At 39.6% G+C, this 23,910-nt stretch overlaps 1 protein-coding gene across 2 annotated transcripts; it reads right to left on the bottom strand.

Annotated features, from left to right (window-relative positions):
* Positions 1–613: 613 nt before the first annotated feature.
* Positions 614–23,356, bottom strand: DNAJC12 (DnaJ heat shock protein family (Hsp40) member C12). 2 transcript variants are annotated; one of them, XM_075610877.1, is made up of 5 exons: positions 23,128–23,340; positions 19,151–19,229; positions 15,390–15,529; positions 12,354–12,546; positions 614–5,978 (listed from the first exon to the last, which is right to left on the bottom strand). In XM_075610877.1, exons 1-5 carry the CDS (start codon positions 23,206–23,208, stop codon positions 5,884–5,886), a joined length of 588 nt encoding a protein of 195 aa, XP_075466992.1. In that variant the 5' UTR covers positions 23,209–23,340; the 3' UTR covers positions 614–5,883. The 2 variants fall into 2 exon arrangements, with proteins under 2 accessions (XP_075466992.1, XP_075466993.1); XM_075610878.1 differs by lacking the exons at positions 614–5,978; positions 12,354–12,546 and having other exon boundaries at positions 15,345–15,529; positions 23,128–23,356.
* Between the last annotated feature and the right edge of the window lie 554 nt (positions 23,357–23,910).

The following is a 23,910-nucleotide window of genomic DNA, read 5'->3' as shown; positions in this document are numbered from 1 at the left end:
AGCGAAACGTTGTAAAGCGAAACACGTTTTCCCATAGGAACACTGTTTAAATGAAAGGTTCCGTTCCTGAAGGCATTTTTAACACTAAAATACACCAAATATTTTATGCAGGCAATAAGATATGCAGCACACACATAAATTATATAGTGTATATACTGTATTATATATATAATATAACATAATATATAATATATTATATAGTATATTATAATATTATATATTATAATATTATATATATACGCTCTTACGACGCTTTGCAACGTTGTTTATGTGAATGTGTATATATATACACACATACACAACGTTGCAAAGCGTCGTAAGAGCGTTGGATAAGCCATTTTGGCGTTGTAAAAATGAATATAGGTATGCATTGCATAGCGTTGGATAAGCCATTCGTTGTAAAGCGAAGCGTTGTAAAACGAGGACTGCCTGTATATACTTTTTTAGCATCTGTATTCATTCATATCTTTTTATCTTTCACCATTTCTCACATGGATTTTGTTTTTTAATTGTATCCATATATTATGTTCTGGTATTACTTATATCGTCAGATTGTATCCATATCTAATGAAAGAATTTCAACACCATTTCCACAAAAGAAACCGCAAGAAAACATATTGCACAATTGTATTTATTTATAAAAATGTTTTACCAGGAAGTAATACATTGAGAGTTACCTCTCGTTTTCAAGTATGTCCTGGGCAGAGTTATGATGACAAATAATACATGGTTACAAATACAGTTACATAAGTGAGCAGGGTATACATTATATACAAGACATTGCATGCACAGTAAAAGAGAATATATATTATAGGCGTATGTAACGGTTACAGACCAGATTAAAATGTGAGACAGCTTTAGTTGTGAAAGAAGGGGTCTAGGGATAAATGAATTATTTACCTATATAACCCTTACAATCAGTGATAACATTGCTTCTTGAATACATATATTGTTTTGTGAGATAAGCGATAGAAAACAGTAATAAACTACACATACTGCACAGTTATGGTTTTCATTGTAGAAGATGGTATCAAAGGGGGAGATACTTATCATTTTTGATCATGAGCTTTGTAAATCATATTATACATGTTCTCATCTTTTTCTGCCTTATATGTGTCAAACAACAAAAAAGGAGAAATTGTATCCCTCAGGAAATTAAAACTCATGTTTTTTTCTGTCTTCAAACAGGTAGGATTCACAGTTCTATTGATTAACATCTGTGATGTGCTATGAAGGAAATGAATCAGGAATTAAGCAGGAAATGAACCTGTTATTACCTACCGTATCTTCTCAAAATGTTTCTTTCATGGTTGTCACACAGGCACATGTTTGCCACCCATAGATAATTCGTTAGAAAAGATTGGTTCATGTATATTCAGTATAACTTAATTACTGGCTCACAGAGCAAATACCATGTGTTATATCCTGGTGTTTCTGCTTCTACCACTTCTATTGAGCGTAGACTGCTGCCAATATTGAGCTATCAGAGGAAGGGAAATCGCCATAGTTTAAAGCACCAATCTCCTTTTGGTGATTTGTAGTGGGGTTAAACCATTGAAGGACTGTGGTGATCATATCCCAGAAACCACCCAGAAGTGTAGAAACTATAAAAGATGTAGTTCTTGCCTTAGGAGGTCTATTCTAGTAGCTTTGATAAAATCACTGACACATCGAACGGTTTGGCATGACCCTACCTCACGGTTTGACATTTGTGTTATCACGGTATTCCGAAAGAATCAGAAAGCATTTCCGCAAGTCACAAACCGGGAGGTAGGAAAATGCCAATACCGCTCGGGACAGCAGTGACCTTATCTCAGCTTTTTTCTAAGTCCTACCGTTTCGATCTTTCTGTAGTCTGTAAGAACTGCACAGAGAGAGCTGCATCTCCCTGCACAGCTCTTACAGGCGATTGCACTGTTTTTATTTACATTTTAATAACAGTATTGTAGTAGGGGGTCTCTGGCGCTTAACCGCATTCATTTCAGCCACGGGGACCCCCTGCTTCCTGAGTTATAGGCCCCGGTAAGGGGTGCCGGTATCTCCTGCGCGTTTAAATGTCCCAGTCACGTGACGCGGGAAATGTAAACAATGCAGGGGGATATTGGTACCCCATACCGGGGCCTGTAACTCGGGAAGTAGGGGGTTCAAGAGGCTGAAATGAATGCGGTTCAGTCCCGGAGAATTAAATTCAAACAGCTTCATTAACTTAGCAGCTAGCCGCTAAGGCAATGAAGGGGTTAAACCCGGGTACCTTGTTTCTTGGGGGTAGAGGGGGTGGGTGAAGGGGGTAGTTGCCTCAGGGTGGGTTGTTAGGCCTACCGGGAAGGTTGTAGGAGGAGTTAACCCCTTCACTACCACAGCAGTGGTAACCGCTATGGTAATTAAGGGGTTAACAACCCCCGCTACTCTGGATTTAATGTTTCATGCGTCCACCATAAATGCAATACACGGGTGTTCCTAACCTAATCTTTTATGCTGCAACATTGTATGACCTTGTGACAGAATTCAGTCCCTGTAAGGGTGGTATTCCCCACCTGCAACTATTCCCCCAACGCCAGGAATACAGACGAGTGCCGTTAAGGGCCGGCCTTAGGGCAAAGCGAGCAAGGTGGTTGCCTTGGGCCCTGCACCTTCGGGGGGGGGGGGCCTGTGTTCCCTCCTCTTCCTGGCGGTACCGGGATCCAAATTCTGCTCGATGAGAGAAGAGAGCAGGAGGAGGGAGCTGGGGAGTCCCACAACTGACGCAGGACCACGTGTCTTAGTAAACATGTCCCAAAAGAAAGATAGAAGAGATGAATAGGTCCAGTTGTCACAATGTCCAGTTTGGGTCAGGAAATATTGACCCATTCAAGAGCTTTGCTGGGATTCAGGTTAGCATATTCTGAGGCTCAGCCAAGGTACTGTAGCTGCCTCTGCTGCACTGAGCCCCAGTACATCCTAAGGGCTGTTCTATAGTGTGTGTGCTTGCTGCGCAGTGCGCGTGCGGCATTTATAGTTGGCTGAGGTTAGTCAGCCATTCTATAATAGAACCGCGGTAGTGTGCGTGGAACTGGCCGACAGGGGGGAAGAGGAAAATAATGAATTCGCGCTGCTACCGCCGCTGAAGTGTGTGTGTGTGTGTATGTGTATGTGTGTGTGTGTATGTGTCAATAAGTGCACAAATAAAATATATATATTTATCAAACGTTTTTTTTTTCTTTTAAAAATCTTATTTATTTAAGTAATTATTCACTCACACAATCTATACACACATATACACACACACTACCATCCCAGCATGTCGCTCCCGGCAGCACTGACTCTATACACACAAAAAGTGTGTGGCATGGCCGCACACAGTATATTACGAGCCTAAAGCAGAGTCCAGTCTGACCAGGTCATTGGTTGGTCGTGGACTTGTATATGGTTCCATTTAATCTTACATTTTAACAGAAGCTGTGACACTTTGACCCCATACAGGCTGGTCAGTGTTTTATTGGTTAAAAGGGGAAGGCATTTCTGGTAATTGCCTTATAAGCAGAATGGCGAATTAGGTAGGCAGAAGGCAAAGTTTAACGAAGACATGCTTTATATTTACAGATGTAGGCTTACAATTGAACCTTGGAGGATATGGTGCTATATCTCCTGAGGACTGGGGTTGAGGACCCTTGCTCTTCCCTATGCTAATGTGCTTAATTATGACCATTATTTGCATATAATAACCACCCGCTCCTAGTTTTGGGTAACTTCATGGTACAGTATTTGCTCTGATTAAATAGAGCTTAGTAAATTGTACCACTTTTCAGTCCCACTTTTCGGTCATAAATAACATTTCAGGTCATCTGCTTTGGGTACTTCTTCATTAATGAGATTATTTGGTGTCAATTACTTTATTACACAATTGGATACATTTGAATGGACAATACACAGAGAAAACACTGGATAATAAACACATATGTAATGAATAGGAATAAACATGATAAATAGCATTTGTCAACATTTCTACAATACATAAAACGAGCACACATTGAATGTGGAAGTAGCCTTTTAACAAGCATTGTTTTGCCTACTATACACGTCTTTATTTTAGGCTGTGCACTACTTTTGCAAAGGGAATACCCATGCGCAGGGGAAGTTCATTGCAGCTTTTTGGAGAATGCTTTATTAGTCTACAAACAGGAATAGATGCTTTGCCTTTTTGTTCATTTAGTCTTAATAAATATGGGCTATCATTGCACTTTTGCTTGACATTGATGATACTATAGGGGACTATGTATCAATGTCAAAAAACGGCCCAGATCCTTTTGGTGCAGTTATTTTGCACACAGAAAATGTTGCTACAGCACGTTTTGTTAAATGCTATATGAGAGAAATAGAGACATGATTGCTTTTGGTGCCTATTTTTTCAAGTCTAATTTAATTTCTTGGTTAAAAAGGCAAGAGGGCATTCCATCTGCACTTCCTTTCAACATTTAGAAAAGAGTGTTAAAAAGCAGCAAATTTAATCCGTGTGAGAAGTAACTATATGTTGAAGAAGGAGACGGAACTCACCTCCCTCCCCCTTATTAATCCTTAAGGTGCCCTAATGACATTCCCAGAACGTCACAAGGGCTCCACTTCCGTTTGCGTCATTTGTGCCTAGTTGCGACCGTGTGATACCCCAAGGGAACACATGGTGGCGATCCTGCCGGCACATCTGGCATCAAAAAGGTGCAAATTACTTTAAAAATGCCAACTATGGGTAACCTTAAATTCAATTTCAAAATCATGGAGTAGGCGGAACTGTTGCAAAATTGTGTTAACAACTTTAAAGCATTTCCCATGGAAGCCGATGACAGCCATTTTTCCATGAACAGGGAGCACAACCATTATTACATATCAGAGGGAAACAAATACAAGCAAATATCTCCAGACAGCTGCAGTAGACACGTTAAATGATATGAAACGCTGTAGAAAAAATGGCTTGTTAAAAGTCAAGATGTACAAAACTTTCCAAAATGTATTTGCCAACTTTTTCGTTTTTTTACCAAAATTTGATTGAGTGATTTTACAGAAATTGTAAAGAATAAAAGTGTCACAGAAATAGTTGTTTAGCCACTTAAATCGCTGGTCATTCATAATTCGCAGTGATGGGCCAATCATCTTCTCCTCACCTGCAAAACCTGTATTTCAGTGTCTGGATGCGAGTCGGCATTATTAATTGAAATGCTTGGCGTATTCTGAACACGCGGCGACTTGGCTCTGTCTGGTTCACAAAGTTTTTCGTGAAAAACAAAGGGTTAGTTTCACATGGTTCGCGAACTTGGCAAAAGCTTTGTACATCTCTAGTTAAAAGGCTATCTCAACAAATTGGGTTTTATTTACATCATAGAGAACCACACGGTATAGTTTAAGCTAGTAATGATAGTAGATATTACATGCATAAGTATTCCCTTTATTGTAGTTCAAAGCTCTAATACCAATATTAGTCCTGGAGAGGTGTAAAACGCTGTAGTTGCAGGTTGTAATAGCTTTTACTAGACCAACATGACCATTCTGCATAAAATGAAAGTGTACAGAGCTTATGAAACCTTATGGATCTCGTATTTACTTGCTGGTTCATCAAAAGGTATCATAACCTGCAATTAGTCTTCCCATACTTGTCATTTTTGTATACATTCAATTAAATGCAGTTAATAGATATTTATACATGGAATAAAATAGATTACTATTCACAATATATATGCAGGGATACAATGACCAGGAGCCATGATGTGGGGGTAACGAGCCCTGATCTGCCGTTAACGGTCATTGGCTTGAATGGCAGTGGACATTGGATCATGCACAACACCCGGCATCGTGACTTTGTGAGTCCCAATGACAGGAAAACGCAGTTCAACAACAGAACATTGACGGGAAGTGTATTCAGATTTCATAGTTTCGGAATTTCCGGAGAAGCTCCGACGGGGTACTGGCGGACCAACGAAAACGCAGCAGGCAGAACGTCATGTCGGAGATTCCTACAAAATCAATGGCATTTCATTATAAAAGGGACAGAGGGACAAACAAAAACAGGAATTACTATCATGGTTATGTTGTTATGTTGTACATTCACAATATAGCAAATATTGCCCGGACCGCTCACCCTGTATTATCCTAAATTTATTATCTATTAATCCGCAAGGTGCATGGTGTGAATATATATATATTTTATACAAAGTGGATCCAAAAAGAGCCCTCACATAATGCACTCAATGCTAGTAGGATAAATGTGATTTTAGGACTGTTTTGATACCAGCTTTTAATATATCTCACGAACACACAGTCCTAACCACATTTATCCAACTAGCATTGGATGCATTATGTGAGGGCTCTTTTTGGTACATTCAACTGATATAAGTGGGTGCACTTTTTATTCAAACTCCAGTAACACATGTGTTATGTTAATGCAGAACTGCACGGTAACAAGGAAGCAAAAGACCATCCATACTGTCGGACACAAAAACAATTAATTCCTAACGCATTCTAGAAGAGTCAAACTATTAGGTACTTGCTACAAATATGGCAATGCCTCGCAATAGAAAAATTATGGAAGGAAATTCAGACTTCTTATAATAGTAACAGGAGTTAGATACCAAATGAATCTCTGGTGCATATATTTGGATAAACCGCCTCAGAAGCTAAAGCCACCTAAAGCTAAATTAACATTGCATATTTTAGTGGCAGCTAGGTGCAGTTTTGAATTGCATTTGAGACTGTAACAGGGACTTATCACTGTTTGAGAGAAACTGCCTCTAAATCCAGCAGTGTGCTGGTTAATTGCACACAGGCAATCAACAAGATTCCACCTGGCTGATTAGGACTCTTAGAAAAAGCCTGATGTGAGAAACAGGAGAGAGATTCCTTAGCTCACATTTGGGCTGACATGAGGAGAAAGAGGACTGCAGAGATTTCCTTAGCCCACAACTGGGCTGACCTGAGGAAAATATGATGTCTTGATGCACACAAAAGGACTGTATGCTGACAACAAGACAAGGGGACAAGACCTCTATACCTGGACACAGAGAGTGCCATAGCTCACAAGGATGCTGACCCAGGAGAATAGAGAGGCCTTACCCTACAGCTACAACAGAAACAGATCAAAGACTTTCTTGTTGGTCGTGTGTGTGTGTGTGTGTGTGTGTGTATGTGTATGTGTATGTGTATATATTAGTGTTTAGGGTGGTAACCAGCTTAGCTGCCCACCCAGTTAGAAAGGGCTGGAGTAAAGGTTTAGTTATTCTCCTAAGTGGAGTAGGCCTTTATTTTGTTTGTTTGTTTATGTATGTTTTTCCCTGTTAAAAGAAACAGGCGCAATAAAGCCAGGATTTAATTTCTCCATTAAATGTACCTCTGCACACATCTCTTACAGAGACAAATACAAAACCCTCCTTTAAGTATTGTTTGCAAAAGAGCATAGAATATAAGGACTATAACGAAATATACTTATGTAATCCATGATGAAATGGAGAAATTAAATGAGATGTGGATGGAGTGGATCAAGCGTAAGGGAACAACTGTGAGAGCTCTCACGCTCAGATATAATCCAATGCAAGGTAGAAAGCAGGACCATGACTCATACGGCCTTTAGAAATAATGGTGTATTATTCTTTATCCGATACATTATGTTTTGTAAAGGCTTTTGTATTTTAGTTATTTTATATAAGTTGTATTTGTTTTTATCTTGTTTTTAAAGTCTATGTATTATATAAAATATATATATATATATTTATGGGAAAAATAATACAATTTATGCTTCCTGTAACCTGATATAAAGGAAGGGAGGAGGGGTGGGGGGGGGGAATGAATATTAAAAACTGCTGGGTAGTAGTATAGATGTAGCAGGCTTCGTTGTTCCCCCAGATACTCCAACACAGGGGTGCGCAATCTTTTTCCACTGCATCCCCCTGCCAATGTTGTATTTAAAAAGGCATTAGTCACCCAGATGTACCCCTTAAACATGTTATAAGGTTAAAGGGGCAATGCCTCCTAAAACCAAAGTATTAGACACAATTACATCATGTACATGCCTTTACACACAGATAGAAAGAGATTTGCAACTGTATGCAGGTCATTTTTGCACCGTAAATGAATTGATTGTTACTTTGTTGGGAACCTGTTTAATTAATCATTATGAACAAGCAAAAGCTTAACAGTCCAAACATAAATGATCTTTGGTGCAATAACGGCAGCTGCAATGGTTCTGTGGCGATTACAAGACAGAAGGAAGCACCTTATTTATTAAAAAGTCCATACATAAGATAGAATGGACATACTGTACATATATACGTTCTATATACGTTCTTACAGCATCTGTGGTTATACAGTAAATGCTGTCAGAGCCAATGTCTTCTCTGTGTGTTCCAGTAGATCTAGACGAGTTTGAGTGCAAACCAATGCAGAGTATTTGCATCGTAATAATGACTCTCTCTACTATGATATAATCTTTGTCACAGAGTTGATAGAGATTTTTCTTAGGTTGTAGGAAGTATTCAAATTATTTATGGATGGAATTATACAATACAGTGTATAGAACAGGGATGGCAAATGCCATTCATGAAGGCCACCAACAGGTCAGGTTTGAAGGATATCCCTGCTTCAGTACAGGTGGCTCAGTCAGAATGACTGAGCCACTTGTGCTGAAGCAGGGATATCCTTAAAACCTGACCTGTTGGTGGCCTTTGAGGACTGGGAGTTGGCCATTCCTGGTATAGAGCTTTCAAAACTTCACAGGTCTCTTCTTCAAAAAAGGTATCTAAAGCTATGTACAGTTTAATTCTCTTTGAAGAAGTTAGTCCCCTAAAAGGTCATGTGTTAAATCGATTATGAAAACCAGCACAATCGACATCCCTTTTTATACCGACATTTTTCCTTGCTCGATCTTTATAGGCACAATCCCTGTTATTCTTCATAAAACTATAACACGATCACATACACGTTCCCTTTATATAGAACAAATGAATTGCCAAACTTCTAAATACATCTGAATAAAAACAGGATGTTGCATTATGCAATATGGAGTTGTTGGCTTTTTAATTAACATATCTACTTCAATGAAAGCCTGTTCACAAATAATTATGTATAACCTTTTGGTTTACTACCACAAACCCTATTTACTGAAGGTCTCAACCCATGTGTATTATTTAAGAACACATGCAGAAAAAAGGATGAATTCTAAAATCATATACAGATGTAACAGGCTTCCTCTCAGCATGGCTCAGAACGTCACGTACTTTCCACAGGATTCAACGTTGTCTTAGACTATTACAGAGTCCAGGCATACCACAAATAAAACAATGACAGCTACCACATCCATAATTTGTCTGTCCAAGCCAAATTGGAAAAACATAAATAATATTAAAAAGTATGGAGCACATAGCATTGTCATTACGTGATATAATCAACATACAGATGTAACAGCTAATTGTTTCCCAGGGGTACCCCTCGGGTGCCAGGACTCCCCCATATATTCGAAGCAATGTGGTTTTTTTTTATTACTGCAAAAGCTATGCATTTAACGCACATTCTTGCGTAAATTCCGTTTGCGCATATGTTTGACAAATGTGCCCTATTTGGGTACCGAGTCCCTATTAGTAATTCTAATATATGGCAGGAGTTTTTCAACCAGTTTCCTAAAGGGGCCGGTTCGGAAAAGAAAGGATGGAGTAGTAAGAGCTCTGGTGGATGGCGTTACCGTCGCATTACGATTGGGCTTGCATTGCAGTTTGACTAGTAATACAGAGAATATATATAGAGCGAGGACAGAGAGAGAGGTAAGCGCATAAGAAATATGCACTAAATACCGGCACTGACAAAAGTTTAGAAGAGAATAAAGATGTGTTTATTTAATCCATAAAACCCTTGTCTTGGAGCTTTGGGGGAGGAGGAGGAGGAGGAGGAGAATAGCGAGATAGAGATTCATATTCTATCCCTTGAGACCTTTATGAGTTTTCCCTTTATTTATGAATCAACTTTATACTCTTTGTGCTACTAAACTGCTTATACTCTTGTTTCCTTGTTCTCTTGAGGTTTCGTGTATTCACTGGGGGACTTTGCTTCTGCTTAGCTACATTCCAGGGGTTCCCAGCTATATGCAGCTGCACCCACTTTTTAACTGTGCCTTTATAAGTAGCCATTCACTGCCTTGTTAATTATTTTGACAAAGGTCTCAGACGAAGCCTGTAACATTGATCCTTTATTAAAAACCTGTGGGTGCCGGCTATTTCATTGGTTTTGTTGTAAGTCTTTTGTAATGCACCCAGGCAAATTACTTACCCTATGGCTGGAGTGACATGTATCATAGAACTTAAATTGTGTATCTATTCCCAAATAGAAGTTATGCAAGAATTTACATTAATTGTGTAACTTTCACGGCAATAAGAAACAAACAAAAAAAATTATTTTTTATTTGTTATTCATCGGCCTGGCAATGCACTAAGCTTCTTACTGCAAACCATGGCATACCATAGTGCGTGCTACACATGTATTCATGGGCGAATTGCCCTATTGGGCAAATCGGGGCTGAGCCGGTGTGGTGGCTCCCTGACCGCTTACAGGCGAAGGAGAGAACTGCAGAGGTGCAGGACCGCTCCTCACCCCAAGGTAAATGTGTGTGTATTGGAATGAGGGAGGGAGGGGGGGGTCTTGTCTTCTCCGGAACGACCCTCCTCCTGCAGTATCCCGTTGTCCTGGCGACCCAACATCAAATGGTGAAGAGACGTCACATGGTGATGCATTTCCATGGCAACGCAATTTCACGTGGTGCAGCGACGCTGCAGGAGGGGGGCCACTCTTCAAGGAATTGCTCAGGCTGGTATGTACTATGCACCCTTGTAGGTATCTGAGGCCCTATGTTACCATGCTGTGTAAGATTACCTACTGTATGAAGATTAATTACTATGGCTGTCTAAAAGGAGAAATAAACTCAATCAAGCCGTATAGAAGTAAACAACCACTCCCTGTGGTCTGACTGCTTTTGCAATGTTGCAAAAAAAAATGCTAGTGTAGAAAAAATTGGATGACACAACAGATGTAATTGTTACCAAATGTTAGTAAATGAACAGGATTCAAAATAGTCTTTGAAGGTTCCCCAGGAATCTGGCACTTAAATATTTGCAACGTTTAGGTTGAATTTTAACCCAGATGCTTTTTAATACAGCAAAGCCTGTGCCTATTATATGCTAAGTGTTTGTGCGCGCTATTATTAATAGTTAGGATCTCAAAAGAATAGTGCAAACTCCTACGTACGATGCTGACAAAGAAATAAGAGTGTGAGCACGAAAACAAGCAGATGAATGATATTGTGGTAGATATTTAAAAGGGAAGACTGTGTGGGTAGCACGCTGGTCTCTGAAGTGGGAAAAGGATTTTGAAACCTAGTTCCAACTACTCACGACTTTGGCAAGTCTCTCTATTTCTGACAGACGAGACATTGCAACAGAATGAGGCTTACAAAACACAGAAGAGGTTATTCATTAAACTGGTAAAGTACAGATCAGGCACCAGCATATGGACGTTTCCATGCGATAGTGACCAATAGGTTCTACCGCACTTTAGTGAAAAACCACAGTCACATGGACACTCAGATACACACAACAATAACACAAATTGATACACAACAGATGAAAGAAGGTGGGTATAGCATGAAGCACACACTCCCTGATCATGGGTTGGCATTATTAATGGGTTCACACCAGTATGATACCCAAGAATAGGAATTATTTATTTCATTATGCCCAATACTTGCTTTCTTTCTTACTGTTCTCTTACTCTTCTTCAGACAACTCCCACATTTATCTTCCATTGCCCTGGTCTTTTGTACCATCCAATATTCTTCTGCCATTTCTTTCTTCCACCATTCCCATCTTCCCTTCTTCTCTGGAGCACATTGATCATACTTTCTTCTCCATTATAACCAGTAATCCCTTTTATGTTCACATCTCTATCTTTCACCGTCTTCCTCATATTCCCCTCTTTTCTACCTTCTCAATCTATTACAGTATATCCCACACTTATTTTTCATACCTCCCCAGTTTTCGCTTTTAAACTCCCCAATTCCAATTGATTCTGTCCCACCTTAACCTAAGTTGATTGATCCTAAGAGGTGGAACGTCAGAAGACACCCCTACCTTTATAGGAGGGGAAGAAATGGGAAGGGCAGAGGACCTTGCAGCTCGTGATATACATGTCCGTAGTAGAATGAAGCATTGCTCTAAGTATTTCTCTCCATATTCTTATTTTCTCTTCCAACATCTACATTTCCCTTTCCTGAGGCCCTCTGTTGCAATGCAAATTAAAAAAAAAATGTTTCTGTTAACCATTTGGGACAGGCATTGGCAACTTTGTATTACACTTACCTTCAGGACTTTTTGGTGACACTAAACCAATGGCTTCTGGCATTTTCCCAAATATATCAGTTTCAATATCATCTATCATTTCAGATTTCTTTTCTCTGGACTCAGGTGATATTTTATTTTGCACATCGTTTGAAGACTCCGAAATAGGTGCATCCAGCATTGGCTCTTTGCTCTTAACCGCCCAGTGCATTGACTGAAGAAGAAGAAAACAATCCATATTTGTACTTAATATAGATATATAGGTCCAATATTATTTTAATGGTTTCTTCAAAGATAAATTAGAGGACCCAACATTTGCTAAGCCTACTCTAATGTATGGTGACACAAACATAGAATATGATGGCAGATAACCAATTCACCCATCTAGCCCGCCCATTTTCCCATCTGTTACAAAATATTACACCCTATTTGATCCTGGACTTTCTTCTACATTTGATAGCCTTATGTCTATACCAAGCCTTTTTTATTTCCTTCACTGTATTAGCCCATACCACCTCTGTTGAGAGACTATTTCAAATCTACCACCACCTCTTGTTCTAGCAGTTCTCTCTCTTAATATTGCTTCCCCCTGTACCTTATTGAAACCCTTTATATATATTTGAAAGTTGCAATCAATCATATTTTCCCTCTCCCCTCTAAGCTGTTGATATTAACCTATGATTAGCTGTAGAAGCTGCACATTTATCTTGGTGGTTGCTGGAATGCTAAAATTGGGCCGTTCCAGATGTCTGCTATCAAACATTTGACTGTATTGAACCATACCCTTTACATTATTCAATGGAATTGGAAGGTTGCTTTTCCTGTCTTTATGTCAGAGTATTTGTTGTTTAATTGCCTGATCGAGTACCATACTGGCCACCTGATCCTCATAATTCAGAAGACTCCCTGCACATTTGTCAAACTTTTCTACCATCTCCCTGATAGAATGTTCCTCATCCCAGTGCCATCCGAGCCAGCATAAGATGAAGATATTGTATGTGCCTGATTACTAAACTAGCGTTAATTCATATTTAATGCCAATTTGATTTATCAACCAATTCACTAAAGCCACGTCCCCAGTGGTTTAAAAAAAAAAACCCTAAAAAAGTACAGAATGTGTTTTTTAAAGTTTGCGATAGATCTGCAATAGTTTTAAACGCAGGTGTATGCAAAAGAATTAGTACTTATTCACATACTATTTACTAAAGATCCAATACCTGGCAATATTGTGCTACCACCAAAAATGATTGCAGGGCTGGCGTTGACGTATCTTGCTGGTGTATATAATGGACACTATATACGTAGTCAAAAGAAGACTAGCCAACCCAGAATATGTGATAAAATACATAATATACCAACTCTTCAATAGCCTAATTGGCCAACTAGTGTGTTTATCCATGAGTGGTTAATATTTGCACATATGAATGTTATGCTTCTCGTGTTTTATTTGTAAGGTGTCTATGTTGTATGATAAACAGCATTCCCTCACAATGCATTTGACCTCAGGCTTTAAAGGGGTTGAATCATTTCTGCCACAGGGTTTTGTAACAGTGTCATACCTTTAATGGCTAACTAATGTTAAAGAAGAGTGTAAGCTTCCTGGATCACTTGGGCCCCTTCTTCAGGTCCCGAGAAATAAACACTGTGTATAAATCTGCCATGCTATTTCAGTTTATTATGTATAAATGTATCCAGCTATTGTACATCTGCATATGTAAAAAGAGTCCCGTGACTCTAAATCCCCAAAGAAAACTTGTTTTCGTTTATACGGAAAGCGACACTGTAGTCACATGTTTGTTTTTTTTAAGCATGGTCAATACTGAGCCAGAAGAGAACAAACATTACCGTAAATTAAAGGTTATTATAGTGCAACAAGCTAGTTTACAGATTACTGGAGAAGTTCTTTTGGGATATGTTGACTATGATGAAAGACACAACAACATCGGTGACGAAATGTTGTGTCCCGGTCATCTCCTGCTCTCGGAAAATTGCACAACAGCAAGCAATGAAAACCTGGCGCAGGCCGACAAATTCTCAGAAATGGAAATCTTCCTTCAATTCCCGTTCATTAAGCATCTGCGCACTCACCTAGATAATTAAATCCAGGCGCGCGCAACATTGTTTTTGTTTTTGAAAGACACGAGGGGCAGAACTTGACACGCTGAACAAAATCCAGATATCATTCTGAAACCCTAAAGCGCAGCAGAATGAGGCAACGTTTGGGAAAATGTTACCGCTGTTCATGTTCTAGGGTCATTTTTTTTTTGTTCAATTTTCTGTACCGTCCCCGGAAGATTGGCAGCACTTTGTTCTTCTGGCAGCAAAAGGGTTAAATAAATATTAACTTATGTAAAGCAAAGAAGTGTGGGGAGCCGTGTTGGTTCTTTCTTTCATGTAGTAGCAAAGGAGGGGGAAGGAGTAGCGGGTACGATACCTTTTATTGGACCAACAAGTTGTTGATATGTTACAAGCTTTACACCCTCTAGGGTTCCTTCATCTGGTATCCCTGACCCAGAGAGGTTTAAAAGCCTGTAACAGATCAACTACTTGATGGTCCAATAAAAGTTATCGTACCCGCTACTCCCCCTTTCTACTTTGTTACTAACGTATCAAAGAAAAGTTAGATACATGTCTGATTGCATTCACATGGAATTACAATATATTGCAAAGGTAAAGAGGACTGCACATTTGTACCATCAGTAGAATATTAACACATTTCATATAGCACTTTTCTCACAACACTTCACAATTACAGTATAGCGCATGGAACGCAGCACATAGAAATATCTGCAGATTTTACAGTCCCTGCCCAGGTGAGCTTACAATCTATGTTTAGGTGCCTGAGGCACAGGGAGACACGGTGACTTGCTCGAGGTCACACGGAGTTGACTCTGGGATTTGAATCAGGCCTGATTCAAACTCAGTGTCATTGTCTTTACTCACTGAGCCCCTCCTCCTCCCTATAAACACACGACTTCGGTTGAAAGCAACAGCACAATGGTGGCAGACTGCTACATAATAAAGCATTCAAGAAAATGAAATAGAAAAACAACTGACCATTTTGAGAGAATCGTGCAGCGCTTCCCATTGTTGGAACGGGATCAGAATGTTGCTGCGTCGCCAATAATCGTACTGAGCGCGACTTTCCGCGTTTGTTAGAGTCTCCTTGGCCTGTTGCAGTTTTTGAAAATCTTCCACTACAAAAAAAAAAAAGGGATACAATTGCTCTTATTGCTGAGGTGATGTGAAACCACTTCCCAGCACTGGAGAAGAATTCAGCTCCATGCAAATACATGGGGCTAAAACCTTCTCCCGCACAGGGAAGATACCTTCACATCATATTGAATAAGGGCTAAAGTGGTTATGGATGATGAGGACAAAAAAAATAATATATTATAAAAGCCCTCCATTGCACTATTACAGTAATGACATAAAAAAAAGTATTAGGGGCTTATTTTATAAGCTCCATTCAATTATATGGAGTTTCCAAACAATAAAACAATCCCCTTAAGGTCATATTTACTAAGCAGTGCTAAGCTTACAGTACATCCAAGTTACTAGAAGAAGCCGTAAGGTGTCTAACGGCTCAGCAACATTCAGCTGATATGACCCTTCATAAAAAGGTACAGATACAGATGTAGCAGGAGTCATTGTCCTTTCTGTGCATTATGGTGCTATAATGTGTAATATCCCACACCAACATGGCCATTGAATCTTATAAAAACTCTATGACAAGTCGTGTTATCTTCTGGAGGAACAATGCCAAGGGCTACATCTGGAAATATGTTAAGTCAAAACAGATATGTATTTCACATATGCTGAGTCTATGAACATATACAGCACAGAGCAGCTAATTGTTTACAGTTCCTATAACTAAGTTTATCCGAGTCCATTCATAGCATTAGTTGTTTTTTCCATTCTCTCCCATAAGTAGCATGCCCCAGCTCATGCGCTCATATAGTATTAAGAGAAGCATCCCTTGGTTGCAGTTATTAGCTTAGGCAAGTTCCCTAAAAGAGGGAGAAAAACAAGTACATGGATGGGACAGGCACATCATGCATTGCCATGGTTGGACTAAGAAATAAATCTGTAATCCCCCCCTCTAAAGGGTTACAAGTATGGTTCGTGTGTCCCGGGTACCACCCTGCGTTGTCATCGGAACGGAGGGTATATAAAAGGGAGGATAAGTTAGGTTCCAGGAGGACAAAAGGAGAGGAGCCTCTGGGATAGTACAAAAGTAATATTCATAAAGTAATAGTACAGACCTGCCCCCCCCCCCCCCCCTGGTCATTATGTTGTAGTTAAGGACAGTACCCTTTAAGCTATGATCCCCAAATGAAGAAATAAGAGTCCTGAGTATTACAGGAAAGTGTCAGCGGATCAGCTCTAACCTCAGTTCTGCATTAATATTTCTCATCAGTCTGTATTGAAGTGGCCGTTCCCAAACAGGTCAAAGGTATTGGGTCACAGGAGAAAGACCCACTGGGACTCCATTAGGGTGATTGGATTAATCCCGATGAGTTCTGAAGCAACAAGGGGAGCCGGGTCCCATATCTACGAAGAGCAACTAAGTACAGTAAAAGTACCTCCATTTGAGTGTTAAGAGTGGGAACTAATGGAAGAAACCATACAGTATTCATGTATGTATGATATAAAATACAGTGCAACGTGTCAACATGTGTATGAGCGATCCCTGTGCTTGGGGACACGAATAAATGAGAGTTGTACTATAAAAGCTCCTGGCACACATTATTTTACAACTTTGCTACCTCATTGCCCAGCCGCCTGAATAATGCAATCAGAGTCAAGGTAAAACATGCGGAGTAGCCATACATAACACACCAATGCAATCTCCCTAAAAGCCAGGCAGGGAGGGTTACAAATGCATGAAAGAGACGACATGCAGGTAAGGTATCCTCGATTAGTACATTTAACTAATAAACTCAGTTGGGTAGGCGTTTCTTCAACAGCAATTTCCATAACACATCATGGAGCTAAAGCAGAAGTACTATTAGGATGTTCATGTTCATGCGGGTGCTTATCTTTAGCAGATGTCTTCTAAGGGTTGTGAGGCTTAGGACAACTGGATGAAGAGAGAACACACACTTTGACTTTCTTCTTATTACAGGGCAGTAACACTCACCCTCATTCTGTTTTATGGCGGAAATTTGGTGCAAAATATTCTAGCTTGCTCCAAGATGGAAGTGTGTCAATTGCCTCAATTTCTAAAAAGGCATCACATCAGTCAGTGCAATCAGAGGAAATGAGAAGCTATAATGTGGTCCAGTTGATGGACCACGAAGCCCACAATGACAGTCCAGATGTGCAACTGCTGTAGAAAGTGGCCGCACCAGCAGGGCATGAGATTAAGCGAACCCAACTATGCGGTGCGGTGGCTGGAGATGGGAAAGCGTAAGACCAACAGAAAATGTCACTCAGAGTTTGGTAGGACACAGAATAACTGGAATTCAGAAGAAGTGGAGCCTCTACCAAGGAGCATTAGCTTACTCAATTAAGCAGGGACTCCTTTTCCTAAATGTTGCTTTTATGTCTGAAGCACTTATTCCCATGATCTGTTATTTGTTATCTATATGATGGTCACGTGTATTACTGCTGTGCTATGTACATTAATGGCGCTATGTAAATAATGACATACGTACATTACCTAGAGCAGGGGCACACAAACTTCTTGAGTTGCGGCCCCCTTCCCGGGAGCCGCAGTGTTCGTGCCGCCCTCTCCCAATGGCTCGGCATCAAATTACGTTGTGGGTCATGTGATGTCACATCACGTGACCCCATCACGTCATTAGACGCACGTTGCCATGGCGACACGTGACATCACATGACCCCGCTGCGTCATTTGACTCTGCGTTGCCATGGCGACGTGTCGCCAAATACCGGCTGGCAGCAGGTAAGTGAGTTACAGAGACCTCACGCCCCCCCCCCCCCCGGCATTTCATTTAAATGCCGTGGGGAAGAGCGCGGGGTCTCTGTAACCATCACGCCCCCCCTAGAAATTCTCCCCGCCCCCCAGTTTGTGCACAGCTGACCTAGAGAAAGGAGAACTATATCTAAAGCTGAACAGAGTTATTTTCTGCTTTGTAATCTCCCTCCCAGCACCTCACTTGGTTCCCAAGATAATTACTGGTGAAGTTACTGGTGTTAATGCTGGAGATTTAAATGGTCGTCCCATAGGATGTAGGACACAGGACAACACCGGGAGGGTAAAGTGCAATGAGGTTCATTGTTAACCCTGTGGCTTCTGCTTCTTCTGGTACAGCACAAAGCTCCACTTTCTCTCCTTGAACTGATATTTTAGACACCAATCAACATGGACACGTTTGGGCTGTCCCAAGAGAAGCTGGGCCAGAGTGAGTAGTAATAAAACTGTGCATTTCAGCACCATACAACTTTCATTCTCAAACCCTTACTCACTCACTACCCAGTTTCTCTGGAGCTTTCTTCCCTCCAATGTTCTCCAAGTTATCTCTTAAGGTCAAGTTAAAAATCCACCCTTTAAAAGGTCACATTTCAATAGCATTGAGATACCACTAAGTTCACCTCCATCTCAACAAATACACCTCAATGATTCTGCCATGCACTGATAGCGCAATAGCCTTAATGTGTGTATCTACTTCTATCCTTCTTTTTAGATCGCAATATCTTGGGAGTAGGGATTACCTTTGCCCTATGTTTTCATCCATATGTAGTTCTTTTAACCCCATTTCATAACTTCCTGTATTTTCAAGTGGTCTCATTTTATATAGGGGAGAAGGCTGACTTTATTTTAAATAAAGCACAAATTATATTCAAAATACCTGCTTTTTGGTTTCCAGGGTGTTTGTCTGGATGACAGTCGAGGGCTCTAATCTTATATTCTGTAAGAATTTGTTCAACCTGAAGGGGAATACAAAAGAACATACACTTGGCTTACACATTAAAATGTCTAAATGTTCTTTGCATGCCAATTCTTTAAACGGTCTTCATATTACAATCATCATCCATCGATAAAAGCAAGTCTAAGAATACAATAGAATGGGAATTAATTGTGTGTGTGAAAATAAGTGCCATAGTGTTGTGATTGAAAAAAGGAATAAATCTAATGTACTCACCCCCATCCCAAATAATCAGAATATCATCTATGAAATGGCCATAGTAGATCAGGCCCGCCCACAGTGGTTCAAACAAATTGATCTTCCCAGAGTCCCATAAAAAAGATTGCATAACTGGAGGAGAATCTGATAGCCATGGCCGTTGCACAGATCTGTACGAAAAATGTATTGTGAAACATAAGGCCTCGGCCATGTTTACTGCTTGCTGGCGGAAGCGCGCTGATGCGCGCTCCCGCTCAGCACTGAGCCCCCACAGCCGCAATTAGAGAGCCTTTAGCAGGGGCTCACCTGCGCTTCCGCGTGCTTGCGGAAGCGCAGGTCTTAGGAGAATTTAAAATTCCCCCGCTTGCTGGTGCGACAGGCCGGTCACGTGAGCGGTTCGCCCAATGAGGGCGAACCAGCTCCGTGACATCACTGGCCCGCCTCCGGCCAGTGACGCGCCCGCCCGCTGACGGCGCGTGTGGTAAGCAACCGCAAGGCCAGGGAAAGCACCCGCTTTCCCTGAGCCTCAGCGCGCCTCAGCGAGCAAGCAGGGAGCATGGACTCGGCCTTAAATAGATATGTCTTAGCATGAAATTTATACTAGACAAAATAAACTGTTTTTGAACATAGGGGAGAGAGAGATTTGTCAGAGTCTAAACAAAAATGTACAGCTTCAATAGCTTGCAATGCCCGTTGCAGGTATAGCGCGACTGCAAGTTGCAGGTTGCCCGTTTATGCGTATTTTTCCATATAATCTCTGTGATAGTGTCAATGACATGCCGCATGTCCCTAAGGGAAGGCCTGAGTTTGATAACATATGGTTGTAAAATGAAATCCACGTATTTGGGACAACCTAGATGTCATCAACTCTATCCTGGAGACCGTGAGACCTCCAGGAGGGTTCGATGGATCTTTGTGTACCTTCAGCAAATTATAGAAGGTGGGAATTCTGGGGTTCTGAATAAACAAGAATTTACATTTAGTATCAGTAATGATTGTACTCTGTATTGCTTTATTTAGATGAGACTGATACATTTTTTGATAATCTTTTGTGGGGTTTCCAGTTAGTTCTCTATATATGACACATTGTCACCCAACAGATAGAGAGAGATAGAGATACACATACATATTTTCGTCGTGCAGCACTAAACTCCCCCCCCCCCCTTGTCTGCCTGTCTAATCACTAAGTGCTCCAATTTTTGTCATTCACTTAATTCTTTCTTTTCACCTATTATTTCTCAATTATTTCTCAAAAAAGGGGTCAAGTGTGTAGAAACTATTGATAAAATTACCCTTCGACTGATAGGGAAAGAAACGAGATTTGGGATTAAACAGGGGAATGCACTATAGGTGACTGATCCAAAGTATTATCTCAAAGATGTTGGCTTAATAATGATGACAAATAACATTCTCAGGATGAAGAAAATATACAAGTAGCATCAAATGAAATGGTAGACATTCTGAGTCAGCCAGCAAAGATACCAATATACATACATGGTCTCAATCTTTAGAATCCAAACCTATTGTAACATTCATTTTAGCCTCAATAAATAATGCATTTTAAAGGGTAATTTTATGTATGAAGCTATTAAGATCTACAAAAGGAGAACCAAAAAAAAAAAAAAAAAAAAGAGTTGGGACCTGAACTAGGACAAAAAGGACAACCCATTACCAAGGAGTGAAACTTCATTCCTAGTAAGCATGTGGGAGGATAATTAATAAACCCCATTAGGTTCTAGTGGTATTTCAATTAGTTTATTCTGTTCTCTCCCCTGACTAGCTCTTTCCCACTCTTGTTCCTCTACTATTAAATCTCCTCCTTTTCTCCGTAAGGGACGAATTGACTCGATTTTGATCCCAAATATAATTCTTCTGTCATTTGGGAATCTGTCTGTATTGTCTTCACTAAAAAAGACTCAGTGCTATTGTAGGTTTAATATGAAATTGTCTCTTGGGTTAGGCTCCCAGTTCCCACAGTCTAGACTCTGACGAGAGTTTTTTTACTAGTGCGAGCAGAGGGGCAGTCAGTACTCAATACTGTGAATCTTTTTTAGATGTAAACACAACATACCTAATATCCATCTAGGACTCTACCATCAGTAGTTTTAAAATGAACAGCAGTTGTGAAATACAAAAAAGGTCCAAACTTATAGGGTTTCATGTTAAAATGGACAAGAAGCAAAAAGTGACCTGCTGTGAGTGATTATGTGCATGTCATTACCCAGAATCCCTGGCTGCAGTGCAGTGAAAGCATTGTATGCTAAGAGATCACGGGGAAAGGCAGGGGGGCAGACCTGTCTGAAACATTTGAATGTGCTCGCAAGTGGTATTTTTATTTGCTGTACACTGTCATTTTGTGTCCGGGAAAATATCTGTGTGGTTCTTTTACAGATTAGGAGAGTGATGCAGGCACTCTATAGAAATAATCAATAGGTACTTCTCAGCCGGTGCACCACACAAACAGGGTATCCTGAAGTCCCAAAGAAATCAGCAGTAGAGGTAGGAGTGATACAGGCACACAGGCTTACTAATAAAAGAAATTGTATGATGCCAAAGTGAACCAATGTTTTGGTCGCATATATCAGCTGCTCCCCTTGACAAAGACTGATATACTGTATGCAGCCGAAACGTTGGTTTACTTTGGCATAACACATTACTTTGATTAGCAAATCCATGTGCCTGTATCACTGCTACCTCTACTGGTCTTTTACAGATAATATAAAAAAATAATATATTATATTGTGATCTGTAAAATAATCACAAAAATATGACATTATACATACATATCCGATATGAATATTTAATTATTTGTTTAATATTTCCATCTTTTGTTCTTTGTTTCTGCTTCCAGTGTATCTGGCATAAGAGATTATATAGATACACACACACACACATTTTAGTAAACAATAAAAATGATAACAGATAAAAGGATCATAAATTTGCCAGCTTTTTACTGTATCTTGATAATTTATAGGAAACACAGCTCACGGAGATATGGCATTGTAAAAATATAATCAATCATATTTACCATATCCTTTAGGACATTTAAATGGGTAACTATTCTGATATAGTTACATACATTCTACATCACAGACAAAAAATATATCATGACAGTAGTGTGCACTCTCAACAGTTTTGCAAATAGTACTATACATAATTATAGCATACCTCAAATTATGCTCCCCAAATATTTTATTCCTAATAAAACTGGTTAGAGTATACATAATTGGTATAGACTTGCCAGGCTCTTAAAGTACATTTACAATATATGGGAATGCAGACAATGTAATATTCATTATAATGAAAACAATACTTTCTGTATAATCTTTACATTAATAGTTGAGATTGAAATGGGTAGCTGTGATTTAGTTGAATTTTATATGCATATCACAACAAACATATTTTTTAAAAAGTAGATATTTATGCAACGGCAGGATATATCTCTTATGCAAATCCTATATAAAATGATGCTCCCAAATGCTATTCCTAATGAAAACGTAATTATAGCATTGTTTTTTCTTGCTATACATATTATTGCTAAGCAGAGCAGAGTTTCCAAATAGACTTTAAAGGATATGCAGACATGATAACGTATTCACAAAAGAAAGTATACATTATATAGGCTTATACATTATATAGGCTCATAAATTATATATATATAAAAAAAATAACAGCAGAAGATATATGATATGGATACTAACCGTGGATAATTCATCACATCCTAGCAATGTGTAATAGTCCATCCCCATAGAATCTAAATTGCTGTTTAGAATTGAATCCATGTTACAAGATGAAGATGACACAGAGACTCAATGCGATATCAAAGCGATCAGTATAATACCCCGACAATGTAACAGACTGGATGGGCTCTGAAGTCTGAACCTTTCTGTTTATATGGGAAGCTGCACACTTGTTGCACTCCATTGGCTCATGGGTGGAGGAAAGGGCTGCTTTTTTCGCAATGCAGCATGGGATTTGTAGTTCACAAAAGCAAGCATGTATCATGCTGTTATAGGAAGATCTGGAAGTGTTTCTGTCTCACAGAGCTGTGTGTATTCATCAATATTTGGTCACTCCCTATTTATAAATGAGCATAATAGGTAGCCCTTAGCTTCTGAATTGTCATATTGAATATTTATGAGTAAGCCTATTGGGTAGCACTTTAATAATAATTATCATTATAAGTAGCTCTCTGTTTGTTTAATAACCATAGTGGCTAATTTTCGCAATTTATTAAATATACAGAATAGGTCCATGCATGATCTCCATTTATGAATTATCTTTCTTGGTAACACTATTTATAAGTTATCTTACTGGGTAACTTTCTATGAATAAATGATCATAATGTGTAACTATTAATTATCATATTGGGTAACTCTATTTATGAATTATCATACTGGGTAGCTTTCTATTCATTAATTATCTTACTAGGTAAATAATCACGAGTTATGATATTTATTTACTCTCTATGAAATATCATACTT

This window comes from Ascaphus truei, chromosome 8 (assembly GCF_040206685.1).
Source record: "Ascaphus truei isolate aAscTru1 chromosome 8, aAscTru1.hap1, whole genome shotgun sequence".
Lineage (NCBI taxonomy): Eukaryota > Metazoa > Chordata > Amphibia > Anura > Ascaphidae > Ascaphus > Ascaphus truei.
The sequence above is the reverse complement of the archived record's forward strand: the minus strand, read 5'-3'. Positions and strand labels throughout refer to the sequence as shown.